Genomic DNA, 17,743 nt, shown 5'->3' with positions numbered 1-17,743 from the left:
AATTCATTGGCCCGAAGTTATTCCTGATATGATGCTATCATCCTTTCAGTCCAAGTAGGGGCTGTAGTGACGGCCACTTTCATTATGGTTATTTGTAACTTGTATCTTCTCTCTTTTTCATCAATCCAGTGAGTGGCTCACTTGTTATATTGTTTTTTTCTTTTTTTTCAAAGAACTGGCTTTTGGGTTTTATTTTCTCTATCGTTTTTCTGTTTTGTATTTCACTGATTTCAGTTTTCCTCTTTATTATTTTCTTCCTTTTCCTTACTCTGGGTTTTCCTTAACCTTCTTGGAATAGCTTCTTAAGGTGGATGCTTAGATATCTGATTTGTGATCTCCTTTCTTTTCTAATACAATAATTAAATGCTACAAACTTCCATCTAATTACGGCTTTTAGCTGCATCCCCCAAATATTGTTATGGAGTTTTTATATTCTTGTTCAACTCAATATATATATATTTTTCTAATTACTCTGGTCATTTCTTCTTTGACTCATGAGTTATTGAGAAATGTGTTGTTTAATTTTCAAATATTTGGGTGTTTTTCCAGACATATTTGTGTTACTGGTTTCAATTTTAGTTTTGCTGTGGAAATAGAACATAACGTGTATTATTTTTATTTCATAACGTCTACTGACATTTGTATTACGACTAATAATATCATCTTTTTTGACAAGTGTCAAATGTGCCCTCAAAACCAGTATGTCTTCGGCTATTGTGGGGTGCAGAGTTCTGTAAATGTCAGTTAAATCAAATTGATTAATAGTGGTATTCAAGTCTTCTGCATTTCAAATCTTATTTCTCCTGCCCCTTTTTTTCTTCTTTTGAGACTCTAATTCTCAATGTTAGAACATTTTATGTAGTTTCAGAACTCCAGGACAATCCATTTTGCATTTTTCACTCTTTTATGCTTTTTCTTTAAATTTGGATATTCTCCATTGACCTAGCTTCAAATTCACCATTTTTTTCCTCTGCTGTGTCTAACCTGGTGACTAGCTTATTTAAGGATTTCTTCATACTAATATTGTGGTTCTCTCTTTTTTTTTTTTATCATTTTGTCTCTTATATATATAGTTTAACAGTTTTAGGATTCTTTCTGAACCTCCCACCTGTCTATGGGTATTAATCACAATTATTATAAAGGCCCTGTCTGACAGAGCTCCAAGCCAAATTCTGTTGATACTTTTTTCTCTGGACCATTTTTCTTGCTTTTTTGTGTGTCTCAATATTTTGTTGAATTCTGGCCCTGGTGTGTAAAAGAGAAGTAGAGATTGTGGTAGGTCTAACTTGTTTCCAGTTCTTCACTTCTTGTCCTCTTTTATGCCGAGGTCCTTGGCCTCCCATCCTGTGCCAAAGGTGCAACTCTTTATATACCCACATCTCCTTGCAGGGCTTTTAACTCTGCAACTGAGTTTACCTAGTCACCTATGACTTCAGCTTTCTGAATTACTCAAAGAGAAGAATGATGTTGTGGATTAACAGCCTCTCTTTTTTGTTGTTAGAATGAGAGGGACATTCTTTTGTGTCTTCCTCCATCCTTAGCCATAGCAGAACTCTATTTTTTTTTATTTTATTTTATTATGTTATGTTAATCACCATACATTACATCATTAGTTTTTGATGTAGTGATCCATGATTCATTGTTTGTGCATAACACCCAGTGCTCCATGCAGAACGTGCCCTCTTTAATACCCATCACCAGGCTAACCCAACCCCCCAACCTCCTCCCCTGGAACTCTATTTTTTTTTAATTCAAGTTTTCATATTCCCTCTGTACCAGTTCTGTTTTGATAAAAACCACCTGTTGTAGGGATTCTGCTTGTCCTTCTTATTCAGTGTGAAATGTCCCCTTGACATACTATTCATTTCCCTTGTCCCTTTGGTGGGGCTGATACCTGGTATAGAAGTGAAGGAAGGGAAGGCACAGCCACCGTCTCTGTCACTGTGAGCTGAGAGGGACCAACACGTAAGTGATCAGTTTGGCATAGAGACAGCAGGAGGAAGTCTCCCTTCTCCTGCCCTGGGATGTAAAGTCTGACATTTCCTGCATGAGGAGGATGGTGACAGTGCACATGCTCAGCTCCCATGCAGGATCTGGGGCCATGGAGACCAGCAGGCCCTCTCTAGAGCACACGCTTGGCTCACGCTGTGAGCTTCCTCCAGGAAGATGGAATTGGCCCTCACCCCTGAGCCCTTTCCCTAAATCCTCAGACTCCAGTCACAAAATAGAGACGCTCTTTCAGCCCTTCGAGGCTTGATCATACCCTCCTAGTCCCACCCAAAGCCCCTCACACAGGGGCAAGCAATGTAGCAGGTTAATCCAAACCATCATCTTCCCAGAACTCTCCAGAGACCATAGTCCTGCTTTTCATTATTTCTAAAAGATTAGTTGCATACGGATCTCCCGTGGGAGTCCTAGCACATCTATGACCACAGCATATCTCGTCCATGGCATTATCTCCTTGAACGCAATACTCTGAGGAGAGTAGTGTTTGAATACTGTGCTATCTTAGTGGCAAGATCTGACTTATTTATTTAAATAACATTAAACGATATTGACATGCATGTGTTTCTAGACTGGGATATGACCGTGCTTGGAAGAGAAACCTGCAAGACTTGTATCCTCTCTGTAGACTCAGGTGTATGCTGCAAGCAGAGTCTTGCGGGGCCCTGTCCCTAGGGCATTCCTTGTTCACCTTCGTGTGAATTCCCTGGGGACACAAGGCTTCTATTTCATCTCAGGATAGACATCCTCTCCTGTGCTTGTTCCACAGCGATGTCTTTGAATAATTTGTCAGCTACTTAACACTCATCAAATTTGTTTTTTTTAAAGATTTTATTTATTTATTTGAGACAGAGAGAATGAGAGACAGAGAGCAGGAGAGGGAGGAGGGTCAGAGGGAGAAGCAGGCTCCCTGCCGAGCAGGGAGCCCGATGCGGGACTCGATCCCGGGACTCCAGGATCATGACCTGAGCCGAAGGCAGTCGCTTAACCAACTGAGCCACCCAGGCGCCCTATTTTATTTTTTTTAAAGATTTATTTATTTATTTGAGAGAGAGAGAATGAGAGAGAGCACATGAGAGGGGGGAGGGTCAGAGGGAGAAGCAGACTCCCCGCTGAGCAGGGAGCCCGATGCGGGACTCGATCCCGGGACTCCAGGATCATGACCTGAGCCGAAGGCAGTCGCTTAACCAACTGAGCCACCCAGGCGCCCCTCAAATTTGTTTTTTGTGTGTGTGTGTGTGTGTGTGTGTGTGTGTGTGTAGAAACAACCTGTAAGATCTCTTACTCTTTATCCCAGAGTTCCAATAGTTGGAAATAGTGCCATTTGAGGTAAATGTATTTCTCTCCAAACAGGAATGTCCACATTGGGAAAAAAAATGGTGGCCCCCATGACTGCCCTCTGTACGTGAAATACCCTTCCCTTCTCTTTACTAGTCTGGGTGAACTTGAGCTCACTGTCTCCCCATATTTGCTCACATTGCATCATTTTCCCTCCTTTCTCTTCTCCTCCAGGTGCTGGGGTTCCCCAGTTCCAACCCATTGCCCTCAATGGCCGAATTCAGGTCCTGAGCAACGGGTCCTTGTTGATCAAGCACGTCGTGGAGGAAGACAGCGGCTACTACCTGTGCAAGGTCAGCAACGATGTGGGCGCGGACGTCAGCAAGTCCATGTACCTCACGGTCAAAAGTAAGGAAGAAGAATGCTTTGTTTTACCTAAATAGGTCTTTCTGTGATTCAGTTTGCCATTGTCTCCATACAGACTTGTTTGAAAACAAAACAAAACATTGGTTCGCTACGGCTGAGGCTTAAGGTTTTGCTCTCCTGGGAGCACAACTGAAAATGAGGGCAAAAATGCAACCAGTTGCAATAGCCTGACCATGTGCCCTGGTGTCTGGGGCCACATGCTCCCCCCCGCTTTGGTTCCCATGGCCACGGGCACAGGCTCTGGGCAACCCATCAGGTGAGTGGGCCTCTGGCTTTAGCACCCGCATTCCTCCTCTATGGATTTTATTGCAGAAGAGCCTAACGCATGGTCTCATATGCACTCTTTTCAGAGGTCTGAATCTATGCATTTTATTATTTGCAAACTGGCTTGGCCATAGGTTTCCTTTTAAAGACCCTTATGAAATCAAGCAGAAACCTCATTACCAAAGACACACAACTACAACAAGACGGAAACATGTAGCACCATGCCTAGGGTCCATGTTGTTGACCCATTTCATAGGAGAGGGCAACATATAATGAAATTATTTTGTACTTTGGTAACTGAAGCACCAAAGAAAGGGCATGAAATGGGCCAACTTTCACTTAGTGCTGCTTCTTAGCAAATGGCTGTGCATCTAGTTTACAGCCAATGACACGTCTTTGTCCATGTGTATAATTTTCTGTTGGATAAAGTGTGATTTCTTTCGAAAAGGCTTTGATCAGCCTTTCTCTTTTTTATTTTAGTTGTACTATTGATAGGCTGGAAAGGACCTCTACCATATCACTTATTAGGGGGATTGAATTTAAAAGTGAAACACAGTGGGGTGTGTGTGTGTGTGTGTGTGTGTGTGTGTGTGAGATAGAGACATATTTAAGCTGGCTGCACAAAGACTGGTCTCCGTTTTATTTCACTAAGAATTTATTCTAGTTAGTCCATTATTTCCAACATAACAATGAAAATATCAAACTATTTATTTGCTATACTTTTATATCATGAAAAAATTACAGTTCTGAAATAGGGCTGCTTTAAAATATGTTTTGTAAATGTCCAATACATAAATTTGACTTCTAAATTTCATACTCTGGAGGGACTGATTGGCAAAAATCTGAAGACAAATTGTCAGATCATTTAAGTCCAGAATTGAAATGGTAATTAAAAAATAATAAATTGATGAAATATTAAGGAAACACAAGAGCTGAGCACCAATGTGAACCAATATTGATCCATTTTTCCCCAGTGAAAGAAATATATTTTGTAACTTGGTTATATTTAATCAAATATGTTTGATTTATAAATTTGATTATATTTTGTAACTTTGATATATTTTAAAATCACAAAAATCTTTCCATTCCACAAGTACATATTTGTGCTCTAATAGATACAAGGCCCTATAAAGGATGTAAATACATCATCTATCGGCTTTACCCTCATGAATGAAAGAGCTTAGGTTTTGGAAGAGAAGATTACAAGGAAGAATGTAGAGCTTACTAATACTAATGCAAGATGGAGAATAATATAATATGTGTTATAGGTGTGCCTTTCAGAAGAGGATAGAACTGTCATGTTGAGGGGATTAAGGAGAGCTTCATGGGGAAAAGTATCTTTACAAGTGAGTGACATTTTAAAATGCAGAAGCTGGTTTTCCCCATATTTCCTCTCTCCACACCTTTGGTGCTGGTAGTGGAGCATGGCAGAGGACCACAAAGATGTCTCTCTGCCCTTAGTGAACTTTCTTTCTCATGGGATGATCAGGAATGGGTGTGTACAGCTCCTGTCTAGTAGAACGCACTAGAAAAAAGTGCAGAACATGAAGGCGCACAGACAAGGGTGTGATTTATATTTGTGTATAGGATCAGAGACTGCAGAATGAAAACACATGGCATTTAAGTTCAGTCTTAGAGGATGCAGTGGATTTCAACAGTTACAGGCTCTGAGGGTAGATACAGGCGCATAAGGGAGAGGGAACTGAGAGGAGATAGAAGAAATTAAAGTTCCCAAGACAGGACACCTAGGTGGCACAGTTGGTGAAGCATCCAACTCTTGGTCTCAGCTCAGGTCTCGGTTTCAGGGTCTTGAGTTCATGCCCCGTGTTGGGCTCCACACTGGGCATGAAGCCTACTTAAAATACATACATTCATATGTACATAAAAACGAAACTCCCAAGGCTGTTTACCTATTGGAACTCTGTCTGGATGTCGTACCTCATACATGGAGGGGGTTAGACAGGAAAATGTTTAAAGTGAGCACTTATCAAAGGGAAATTGTTCTTAGAGTCGGCCAATTTCAGATTCTCTCAGACCATACCATCTATTAGCAGAGAGGTACATTTATGTAACAGTTAATTTTACCAGTTTTTAATAATCCTTGGTGCTTTTGTAAATTAGTTCAGCTTCAAGTGCCTGGTATTTTTAACCCTTTAAAATCACAATATTTGGGGCACCTGAGTGGCTCAGTCGTTAAGCATCTGCCTTCGGCTCAGGTCATGATCCCAGGGTCCTGGGATCGAGCCCCGCATTGGGCTCCCTGCTCAGCGGGAAGCCTGCTTCTCCCTCTCTCACTCCCCCTGCTTGTGTTCCCTCTCTCACTATGTCTCTCTCTGTCAAATAAATAAATAAAAAATCTTTAAAAAAATAAAAAAATAAAATCACAATATTTAAATTCTGAAAAGTTAAAAAAAATGATTTAAGAAAGATATAGAAGCACAAAGACAGGAGATGTACAGTAAATAGGTCTGTTTCTCAAATGATACCATGAAAACAACAAACAGGGGGATGAATAGGCTTTTTGTGTGTGTATTTGTCTGAGCAGACTATTAAGTGGATTAAAACGGATGCATGAAGGCAGCACACATAGCAATGGGAGGCATGCTTCTTGGTGTACAGCTGGTTTACTAAGAAAACAGGGAGGATGTTGGACCACAGCCGGCTGATTTTATGTCCCTATGAGTGGGAACAGGATTATACCTGGCAGCAAGGCAGGTTCTGGACCCTTCTTATCTGACATTAACCAGGCTTTCATCGGGTGCATTCTTTAATATTTTATTGTTACTTCTATAGATGGGAGAAGGGGTGTGCTAAAATGCAGACATGCATCCACATGCGCATGTGCATTTACAGTGCGCGCACACCAAACCCAGATGCCTTCCAGATAGAAGCAAGAAGAGAAAGAACCATCATCCCATTATCTTTTCTTTTAATATCTTTTTTTTTTTGAGAGAGAGAGAGAGCATGAGTGAGGGGAGGGGCAGAGGGAGAGGGAGAGAAAGAGAATCTTAAGAAGACTCCCAGCTGAGTGTGGAGCCTGATGCAGGACTAGATCTCACGACCCTGAGATCATGACCTGAGCTGAAATCAAGAGTCAGATGCTCAAATGACTGAGCCACCCAGGCATCCCTTATTTTAAGTCTCTTAATATGGCCCTAAAAATGGCATGCGTCCATACTCATGTACACACACACACACACACACACACACACTGCATTCCATACAAACACCGAAAAATCATCCCAAATGAACTAAAACTACCCATTCAAACTGTAGCAGGATAGGAATGACAGCCTAACAGGGACACCACTATTCAACCCCTGGGAAAACCATTGCCTGAGATCACTAAAGAAGGGACAAAGTTTTCTTCCCCCTTTCCCCAAACTGTTGACTATAATCTTTCAGACACTAAAGAATTTCTCAATATTGTTGGAATTTATTACATAAAACTGGTAACAAGTCTACTTTGGGGTGGTAATCACTATTTAGACTACCTTCAAGCAGTAGCTCCTAAATGAAAACCCTGTTGGGGAAAAACAGGGAGCCCTACCTTCTGGGTCAAAATTACTAAAGTCCTTAAAGCCTGTGTGAGGTGGACATGGAAGGGTGAAGCAGTGTAATCAAGAGGGAGCCCAGGGTCAGGTGAAGAGGCAGGCCCCTGGGGTTGCACCCCAAAGCAGTCTGGTTCTTCTTCTGAGTCTCCACTTCTCATTGGTGACCTTGGACAAATTGCTTTACTTCTCGGAGCCTGTAAAATAGGAAGAATCACATCTTCCTCAGGGGAGGAAAATTAAATGGGATAACATCTCTGAAGATACAGCATAACACAGAAAGCACTCTGCCTGTGTATTCCAGCACATGCAAATAGTAGGTGATCCTGTTGTTTGGAGAGAAAGAGAAAATATAGATGCTGATGGTGTTGTGCACTGGGACATTTCCAAAAATCACTCTGAAGAAGAAAATTAAAATGTTGTAAGGTAGGAAGAAGGTCAGGAACATGGCAGGGATGTCCACTATCACCACTGCTATTCAACATAGTATTGGAAGTCCTAGCCACAGCAATCAGACAACAAAAAGAAATAAAAGGCATCCGAATCGGCAAAGAAGTCAAACTCTCACTCTTTGCAGATGATAGGATACTTTATGTGGAAAACCCAAAAGACTCCACCCCAAAACTGCTAGAACTCATTCAGGAATTCAGTAAAGTGGCAGGATATAAAATCAAAAAACATCAGCTGTTATTAAGGACTTTGGCAGAAAAGACAGAGGGATCAGGCTCTCCTTTCTATCGGACCTTGGATGACAACGCCGCAGCCCTCGCCCCAGGCCCACCGGGGGCTGTAGAGCCTCTTCCCTCCATCCCCAGACCATGTGAGCTCTGGGGCATCTCATCTTTGTGGTAAGAAAAGAGCTGCTCCAGACCACTGAGTCCCTGTTTCTCCCAGGTGCCAAAATTGCACCCTCCCCTACAGCTTCTACCTCTAGGCCTGCATGCTCCCAGGAGCACTGATTTCCGTATGGATCTGAGGCCCTGATGTGTAAGCAGCTCCTCTTCTGTCTCCACATGCAGTATAAAAAGAGCATCCCTTATCAAACAGGAGCAGGAACTTCCCTGGAGAGCTGGTTACTCTCAGAATCCAGTGAATGCCCCTGCCTCCCAGAGCCAACCCGCAGGCTCCAGTGGGGCTTTGGTCCCCAGGCCTCCCTCTGTCAGGCTCATCCCGGGCAGGTCCCTGGGTGTTGGTCCCACCTCTCTTTGCTGCCAGGATTCAGGCACACGGGCCTTGCACTGCGTGTGCACCCAGCAGCTCAAGTCAGCTCTGGTCAGTCTCCAGGAGCTTGGCCATTTCTGGACAGACCTTGGTGATGTGGTGGGACCTCAGGCCACTCAGTTCTGCCATTGCAGATGGAGATGTTGGAGATGGCATTCATTAATTTAGGCTCTGAGAATCCATATCTACCCCTCAGTATTTCATTCAGCCTCCATGACTTCCTGCCTTCACACTCTGTCCCTGAGACCCACAGATCTTTACCCTACACCTAGTTAACTACATAAAAATCTCCTCTAGTCCCGGTGATTGCTCTGTGAGATGCCTAGAGGGAGGGAGTACGGCCCCATGCTGCCCCTCCGTGAAGTTGTGATGGCCTTAATCAGTCCCACAGAATGCTTTCTGGTCTCCTCACGGTCACTCTGACAGGACGCGCTTTCCTCTAAGAACAAGATGAAGGCTTGTTTTGTCTGTTTTGTGCTTAACAGAGGAAGGGGAAGGAGAGTTTGAATATGTAGCATTACTAATTTACATTTCTTTTGTTTCCTAAACTGACAAGATAGCTGAATGAGTCTTAGTCCAATGCTGTTTTCCCCAATATTTTAATTCAGGAGCTTCTACATCAAGCCTTGACTCACGGGCTCCTGTAGGCTGTGGGGGATCCCATGATATCATGCGCAAGAATATATGCCTTTTTTCTGAGAGGAAACACTGTGGCCTTCCTGATATCCTCAGAGGGATCCATACTGCAAAGAAGGTCAAGAACTACTGTTCTGGAAAATCGCACCCTGGATGGCCTCGTGTGTTCTCCTGGCAGCCCCTCTCTCAGCACTGGACCGGAAGCAACCAGGCTCACGACGAGAGATTATAAGGGGCTAAGGAGGAGTTGGCAACCACGAGTCAGGCAGCAGACTGGGTTCCACTGAAACATAGGTTTTGATATTGCACTACCTTCGCTTCATGACCACACTTACTGTGGCCTTACGCCGTACGTGATGTAAATGAATCAGAGTGATGTTAACTCTGGTTGCCAGTCAGGCTCCAGACTCACACTGCCCGGGCTCCACCCCTTCCCAGCTGCGTTACCTTGGGCAAGCGACTCACCCTGTCATCAAGACTCCATAGACGAGAGACAGCAAAAATACCTCCCTCGTGGGGTCGTTGTAAGGCTGACATGAGCCTTCACTGAAGCACTCGGCAAAATTCCTGATGTCCAGTTGATGAAGAACAATGGTGGCCACTGTTGTGGTTGATGTTAGAGCTGTTGTTACAGTTATCATCCTCATTTCTGAATTCCAGTCTATGACTCCCCCCCCAAACAAGATAAATTAGTGCTGTGGTAGGATATGAGGTGTCCCTGATTCAAAAACACCCAGTTGACACATTTTCATGACTTTGGCGGCCATCGGCCCCCACTCCAATTTATCCCACACGTATGCCCACACTCATATATCCCTTGCCCTTCCCCCTCTGAAGTCAAACATATCTGTAGTTTCCATGGAAATGTCTGGGTGCAGAACCAGAAATTGGGAAGAAGCATAGGAAAGTAAGAATGGAAACGGAGGTGGGGTGGGCAACTGTCAGCCAGTAGAAGACCCTCTATGGCTATGATGCTGATGGCGGATGGTGGCTCCTTCCAGGTAGAGCATCTTCTATTCCACCTAACGTTTGCATTTCACTTCTGAAATGAGCCTGATATTCTGCCAGCTGAAGATTCTTTGGGGTTAATAAGGAATTTGTAAGATGGGAAGATGAATTGAGCAGCTGTAATTTGTTGCCAACTCCAGTTTCAGTCTCCCTCGTCTCGTCTCTCAGTGTTAAGTGTTGCATTGTATGCCCGCAAAATTCATATATTGAAATCCTGTCCCCCAGTGTCTTCGAGTGTGACCTTATTCAGAAATAGGGTCCTTGCGGATGAAATTAGTTTGGATGAGATTTTACTGGAGTAAAGTGGCCTTTAGTGTACTGATGTCCTTATAAAAAGGGGAAATTTGGACACAGACAGAGAGGGAACATGATCATGTGAAGACAGGCAGAGACAGGAGTGCTACCACAGGTGAAGGAAAGCTGGAAGAGGCAAGGAAGATTCCTCCCTTAGAGTCTTCAGAGAGAGAACAACCCTACTAACACCTTGATTTCAGACTTTGGGCCTCCCAATCTCTGATAGAATAAATTTCTGTCGTTTTAAGCCACCCAGTTAGTGGTGCTTTGTTAGGGCAGGCCTAGAACACTAATGCACTCAGCGGTAACAGAGATCTTTTGGGGAGTCTTGTACTTGAGGGGAGCTCATGCTCACCACACCTGCTGCAGCAGGTAAATCCTAATCTGTCAAAACCAGTGGATGTGAACTCTAGCCTGAAGAACCCGGGAGCAGTCTATTCCCTTTGAAGGTAATGGGCTTCAGGATGGGCATGAGAGCCAGTTTTGGCCAATGAAAGGTGAGAAGAGATCTTCCAGAAAAGATTTCCTTATTCTTAAGAGGTGACTCTGCAAGAGATGCTCATTTCTTTTCATTCTTAACCCTATCTGGAGGTGGCACCTTGATCCGTGGCAACCATTTTGGCATCATCCTGAGGATAAAACCAATACATAGGGGAAGGTAGAGTCAAGGAAACTGGAAAAGCGGACTTTTACCGCTAGGGTACTGTATCTGGAATCCCCACCTCCGAATTCATAGTTGAATGAGAAGACCAATTACTTGGTTGCCTTTCGTCTAAACAGTGTGGGTCAGGGTTTTGTTATTTGCAGCTGGAGACATCCCAGCGAAATAGGTAAGAGACAGTATCATCAGCAATTCATGGGAATTAATTCGGCCTGAAATGAACACCTCTGAGGGACTGAGGAGCATTCTTGGGTTGAGGGACTTTTATAGGGATTCATAAATCATGATGCTTTAGGTTGGGGTAGGACATGTCTGGGGGAGGAGTGGCGCTTGAGGGTCAATGACAACATGCAGGCCTGGGGAACACCTGGTGCCCCAGAGCTGGGAGGCCAGGGCCAGGTGGAGAGAAAATGACAAATACAAACAGCATTTTTAAAAATGTTTCTTGGGACGGTTGTTACTCCTCTGAGGAAAAGAGAGTGTATTTTTCTCTTTTACTTGCTGCTTCTTCCTCCTCCTTCTGTTTGGAGGCTCCCTTCTACCCAGCAGCTGAAAAGTTATTTTTGCCTCTTGGGGGTAATCTCAGCTATTTCAGGGTTTCTCGGTTGATTTAAGGGCCTTCCTCCTCCACGGCCTTCTATGGGTGTTGGCATCAGTGTTCTGAGTCTTCAGTTAGCTGTCACCCTCCACACTGATACCCACCGAGATCCTTGCATCCCCATCTGGTCCCTGGCCATGGGGTCGCTTTGGTCCCTTTGGTCCTCTGGCTATCCCTTGTCATATCTGTCTACTCGTCCAGTCAGCAGTACCCACTGAGCTCCCAGTAGCATCCAGGACTATTCTAGACACTGCGTATTGAGTGAACAAGACAGAACTAGTTTACTGTCATGGAGCATACATTTCCATGGAGAGAACGACAGGCACATAGATATACAATATAATGCTCGGCAGAGAACAGAATGAAGGGAGGAAATAAGGTGTGCCTATGCTTGGAGAGAGCATTGCAGGCAAATGGAATAGCAAGTGCAAAGGCTCGAGGTAGAACTGGTTACGCTTGAGGGACCCAAGGAGGGCATGGGCTTGGAGTGCAGGGCATAAAATGAGGCCAGGAAAGCTAGGCAGGGGCTAGATCCATGGTCAGACTTTGAACTTTATTTCAGTGATGATGAGACACCAATGGAGGATTTTGAGCAGAAGAAAAGTATTATAACAACGATAGCTGCAGTTTATTATAAACATGAGTATTGTCTGATTCTGACACACTCAAAACTCTCTATTATGTCTGACTTAATGGGAGGCACACAGGGAGGCAGGAGAGCCAGCCAGCAGAGTGGGTGGCGGGCTTGTGGCAGTCCTAGGAGACTGGCGGGGGGGCGGATTGCGTCTGCCCTTGGGGCTCTGGGATTTGCTTAGATTCTGTTCGAGGCCTGTGGTTAGAAAGACTGCCTGTTAGAAACCCAGAAGGAGGGTGCCTGGGTGGCTCAGATGGTTAAGCGTCTGCCTTCAGCTCAGGTCATGATCCCAGAGTCCTGGGATCAAGTCCCGCATCAGGCTCTCTGCTCCTTGGGAGCCTGCTTCTCCCTCTGCCTCTCTCTCTCTCTCTGTCTCTCATGAATAAATAAATAAGATCTTAAAAAAAAAAAAAAAAAAACCCAGAAGGATCCCTCCAGCCCCCACGCTGAGCTGGTGGAGTCCAGGGCTCCTTGATGGGACCCCTCCTATGCTCCAACTCTACCTCCACCTCCACCCATTTCTCCCCCAGTGTGCTAATCTCTGCAGTCCTTTCAGGAATGTCATTTTGTTTTCGGCTTACTATGCTCTCCTGGCTTCCACTTGGGCTTTCCTAGCATAATAGCCTTCACTCAACAGTTTGAGAACCATGTTGGCATTCTGTTGTTACCGAGTGCCATATTCTAGAGTTGGGGAAATAACCACAGGATGGATTTGAGGACTCACTAGGTCTACTGTAAACAGGACCTAAGCCAATATGCATTGCCCCCTGACCTATAGAAGCCCCTGATTGGAGAGTAGTGTTTTGGTTCTCTAAGAATTAGGGCCAATTCAGGGTTACCACCCCTACGCTTGATGGGTCCTTTTTCTCTGACCGCTTTTAAGATTTTCTTTCTCTTGGGATTTCACAGTTTGACTGTGATGTACCTGTATCTTATTTCCTTTGTATTTATGTTGATTTGGATTGAGGAGTTGCTTGGATCTTTAAACCTGAAAAGGTTTCAACCATTATTTCTTCACATGATTTTTTGTTGTTTTATTCTCTCTTGGCTGCCCTTCTAGGATGCACATGTTATTCTACTTGGTATTGGCCCAGGACTAAGGTTTCTGATACTTAGATCATTTTTCTTCAGTCTTTTCCCTGTCATTACATTGCTTATTTTTTTTTAAAAAGATTTATTTGTTTACTTGAGGGAGTGGAGGAGTGGCAGAGGGAGAGAGAGAATCTTAGACTCCGTGCTGAGCCTAATGCAGGACTCAGTCTCACGACCCTGATATCACGACCTGAGCTGAAACCAAAAGTTGCGTGCTTAACTGACTGTACCACCCAGGAACCCCCAGATTGCCTATTTTTAAACCTATTTCATCATTACTGACGCTTTCTCCAGCTGTCTCTAGTGTGTATTAAGCCCATGCACTGAAGTTCTAATTTTAGTGTATTCTCTAGTTCTAGGATTTTATTTAGTTCCTTTTTAAGATATATATTTTGTTTCTTTGCTGAATTTCTAGTTTGTCTAACTTCAAAACCCATACTCTTCTGTTATGCAGGCCCATGAGAAGTTGCTAGGTATTCTGGGATTTTTTTAAAAAGTATACCTTTATTAAGGTATAATTCACATATCATGAAATTCACGTTTTAAAGTGTACAGTTGGTATGTGAATTATACCTCAATTAAGGTATTTTTTTTTTTAAATATCCTGTGTAACAGTTGTTAAGAGTCTGGGTTTTGAAATCAGACAATCTGGTTGCAAATCCCAGTTCTACTACTTCTTAGTTATGTAAACTTGGGCAAGTTCCCTAAGCATTCCAAGGCCTGTGTTCCTTATCTATAAAATGGAGATACTTGTGTATGCTTGATAGAATATTTTCTATCTAGATATCTAGATTTTCTATCTAGATATAACTGATAGAATATTTTCACGGTAGAGTGCCTACAAAAGAGTGAGAATGGGCTCTTAATTAGTGGAAGCTATTGTCCTTATATCCTAAATGCTCATGGATACTTCTGCATAGAGTTTTGTGGGGGGTTTTTTAAATAAAGATTTCTTTCTTTATTTTAGAGAGAGAGAGTAAGCGGGGTAGGGGGCAGAGGGAAAGAGAGAATCTCAAGCAGACTCTGCACTGAGCCCAGAGCCTGACCCGGGGCTCGATCACAGGACCCTGAGATCATGACCTGAGCCAAAACCAAGAGTCAGACGCTTAACTGACTGAGCCACCCAGGCACCCAGAGCTTTGTTGTTTTTTTTTTTATGTCCACACCCATATCCATTGGTTAAATAATTGTATCTTTTTTTAAAATTTTTATTAACATATAATGTATTATTTGTTTCAGGGGTACAGGTCTGTGATTCATCAGTCTTACACAATTCACAGTGCTCACCATACAATGTCCATCCCCCAGCCACCCCATCCCTCCCACCCCCCTCCACTCCAGCAACCCTCAGTTTGTTTCCTGAGATTAAGAGTCTCTTATGGTTTGTCTCCCTCTCTGGTTTCATCTTGTTTCATTTTTCCTTCCCTTTCCTTATGATCCTCTGTCTTGTTTCTCAAATTCTTCATATCAGTGAGATCAAATGATACTTGTCCACAGTAGCCAAACTATGGAAAGAGCCTAGATGTCCATCAACAGATGAATGGATAACGAAGATGTGGTTCATATATACAATGGAATATTATGCAGCCATCAAAAAAAATGAACTCTTGCCATTTGCAATGATGTGGATGGAACTAGAGGGTATTATGCTAAGCAAAATAAGTCAATCAGATAAATAATTGTATCTTAATAACATGTTAAAGGTGTAATACCACACAGTCTGGCTCTCTCTGACCCCTCCAGCCCTTTCGCTTCGCCATTACTTGAAATCATCTTTGTTCAGCTCTTGTGTTTATTCTTCCATGGGGTGCGGAACCCACATCTGTAAAATGTGGAGGCCTCACAAGCAGAAACATGAAACCGCCCTCCTTTCTCTCTAGGTGTAGGTCCCTTACTGGAGATGCACAGTTTTTTTCCATTTGGGACCCAGACATATTTTATTATTTTTTCCCCACAGAATTTTGAAGTCCATATGCTATTTTATTTATATATATATATTTTGTCTTCCCCTATTACTTGTATAGTCAAAGCCATTGCTTAGGTTTTTCATTCATTTAACAAACATTTGCTGAGTTCCTGCCATGTGCCAGGGAGCAGTCAAGGGTCCGAGCTGGATTCCCAAGCGTCTGCACTCCCCCCTCCTTTCTGTGGATGCCCTGCAGCCATAGCCAGCCAGCCACACTGGTAGTGGAACGTGTTGGGTCTATTCGTGACATAAGGGAGAACGCAGGGGCACCTGGGTGGCTCAGTTGGTTAAGCGACTGCCTTTGGCTCGGGTCATGATCCTGGAGTCCCAGGATCAAGTCCTGCATTGGGCTCCCTGCTCAGCGGGGGGTCTGCTTCCCCCTCTGCCCTCTTCCCTCTCGTGCTCTCTGTCTCTCATTCTCTCTCTCTCTCAAATAAATAAATAAAATCTTTAAAAAAAAAAGGGGAGAACGCACACCATGGGGTGCCAGTGGGGTGTCTCCATAAGAAGGTGCCGGAAAGGATATATTATATGGCTGGGTCTGTGTCTGGTGATTTGGGCGAAGGTTCAGGGAAGCAGAGCTTGTTCTAGATTGGATGCTATCGGAAATGGGGGCAGTTCCTTGATCAGGCTTTTTAATGAATCTTTTCCATAAGGGAGGGAGGGATGGGGCCAGGCCAAAGCTTAGCAAAGATGCGCAGCCACTCATATTAGTCAGGATAGTGGATGTTTAGTCATGTTGTGGTTTATTTGGACAACATTCATGCTATTGCCTGTGTTCAGACATGATGGAGTGGGTGTATTTTATCTTGATCCATCTCAGCCACAGAGTTGTCTGGTCTGATGTCAGTATTTTGTGAACTTGTTTACTTTCAACAAGAGAACACCAAGGTCCACCTGGGAGTTCCCAGCCTGCTCCTGGACACCAGGGGCTATTTCTCTCTTGCTCATTTCTCTTAATCACTGCTATCACTTCATTGGTTTGAATGCAATTCATCTCAAAAAGGACGCAGAGGATAATGGATAGTTTTGTTTAGGCACACGTAAAGAAAAGCAGCTACAGATAAATGTCCTCAAGGCCACAGGCCAGTTTTTTTTGCAAGCTCAGCTGCGGCAAGCTCGGGAATCATCTGATCTGCCATGGACCTTGTGAACAGGTGCATGGAAATAAGCTTGCAGAAAGGTGACGCTTAGAGATTTCCCTCTGATAATTTATTCTATGTAGAATATGGCGTCTGGGCTGTGATGCTCACTTTTCTCTTGGGGACTCCAGGTTTGACCCTCTGCAGGGACAATCTGAACTATTCGTGTTAGGACACATCCAAAGGCAACAGCCCCAGAGAAGAGCTTGCTGATGAATGTTTGTGATGCAGTGGTAGATCATGGCGGGATGCCCCTGGCCAGCAGGGCAGTGAACAGCCGTCTGCTCTTTGCAGCTCCAGCTGTAGCCGCAGCAGAAACAAGGAGCCAGGTTGGCAGTGGGTCTTCGGATGTACTATTTCCCCACCTATTCATTTAAATCCCCACACACTTTGCCAATTGATTCTAGCACCTCAAGCTAGGTATTCACATGTGTGTACCTGCCCACTTAGCTGCTGACTTTAAGGCCCATTACGGAGGAGGACAGCCCATATACACACAGGCCAAAAAGAACGTCCTCATCAGAAGAGGTCACCTGGTTTTTAGCTCATTCTGGGCCCCAGAGCATGACTGTAATTGTCAGCATTGTATATTATACACCAAAGGACCGTACATGATTTTATACACATGGCAGATGCATTGGTTGAGAATGGCTGTCTTCATACTCTTGTTCTCCCTAAAGAGAACTATAAGATAAATGGTATTCATCTGATTCTAATTGGAATCAATTAGATTGATTGGTTGATTGATTGATTGAAATGGAAGGGCCAGAGGCACCACTTCCTGCTGGCGTGACCTGATTCTCATCGCTGGGTGTTACTCTGGGATCTGGTCTGTACTGGGAAGTCCCCATCTTGCTTCCTGCTTATTACTTAGCTTCTGTGTTTGCCCAGCATGGAGTATTTACTGAATAGGGAAGAAGTTGTGTGCATTCCAGGAAGAAGGCACAGCCAGTGCAAAGGCCCTGAGG

General features: G+C 43.8%; 1 protein-coding gene across 1 annotated transcript in view; it reads left to right on the top strand.

The window, feature by feature from the left end:
- Nucleotides 1-17,743, top strand: part of DSCAM (DS cell adhesion molecule) — a 651,058-nt gene that overhangs the window by 423,151 nt on the left and 210,164 nt on the right. The window contains exon 11 of the mRNA XM_035028849.1: nt 3,517-3,690. Coding sequence (XP_034884740.1) covers nt 3,517-3,690 — 174 coding nt within the window. The remainder of the gene's footprint in view (nt 1-3,516; nt 3,691-17,743) is intronic.

Source organism: Mirounga leonina, unplaced genomic scaffold (assembly GCF_011800145.1).
Source record: "Mirounga leonina isolate KUSES-001 unplaced genomic scaffold, KU_Mleo_1.0 Mir_205, whole genome shotgun sequence".
Taxonomy (NCBI): Eukaryota; Metazoa; Chordata; class Mammalia; order Carnivora; family Phocidae; genus Mirounga; species Mirounga leonina.
This window is presented reverse-complemented; position numbering and strand designations above follow the sequence as displayed.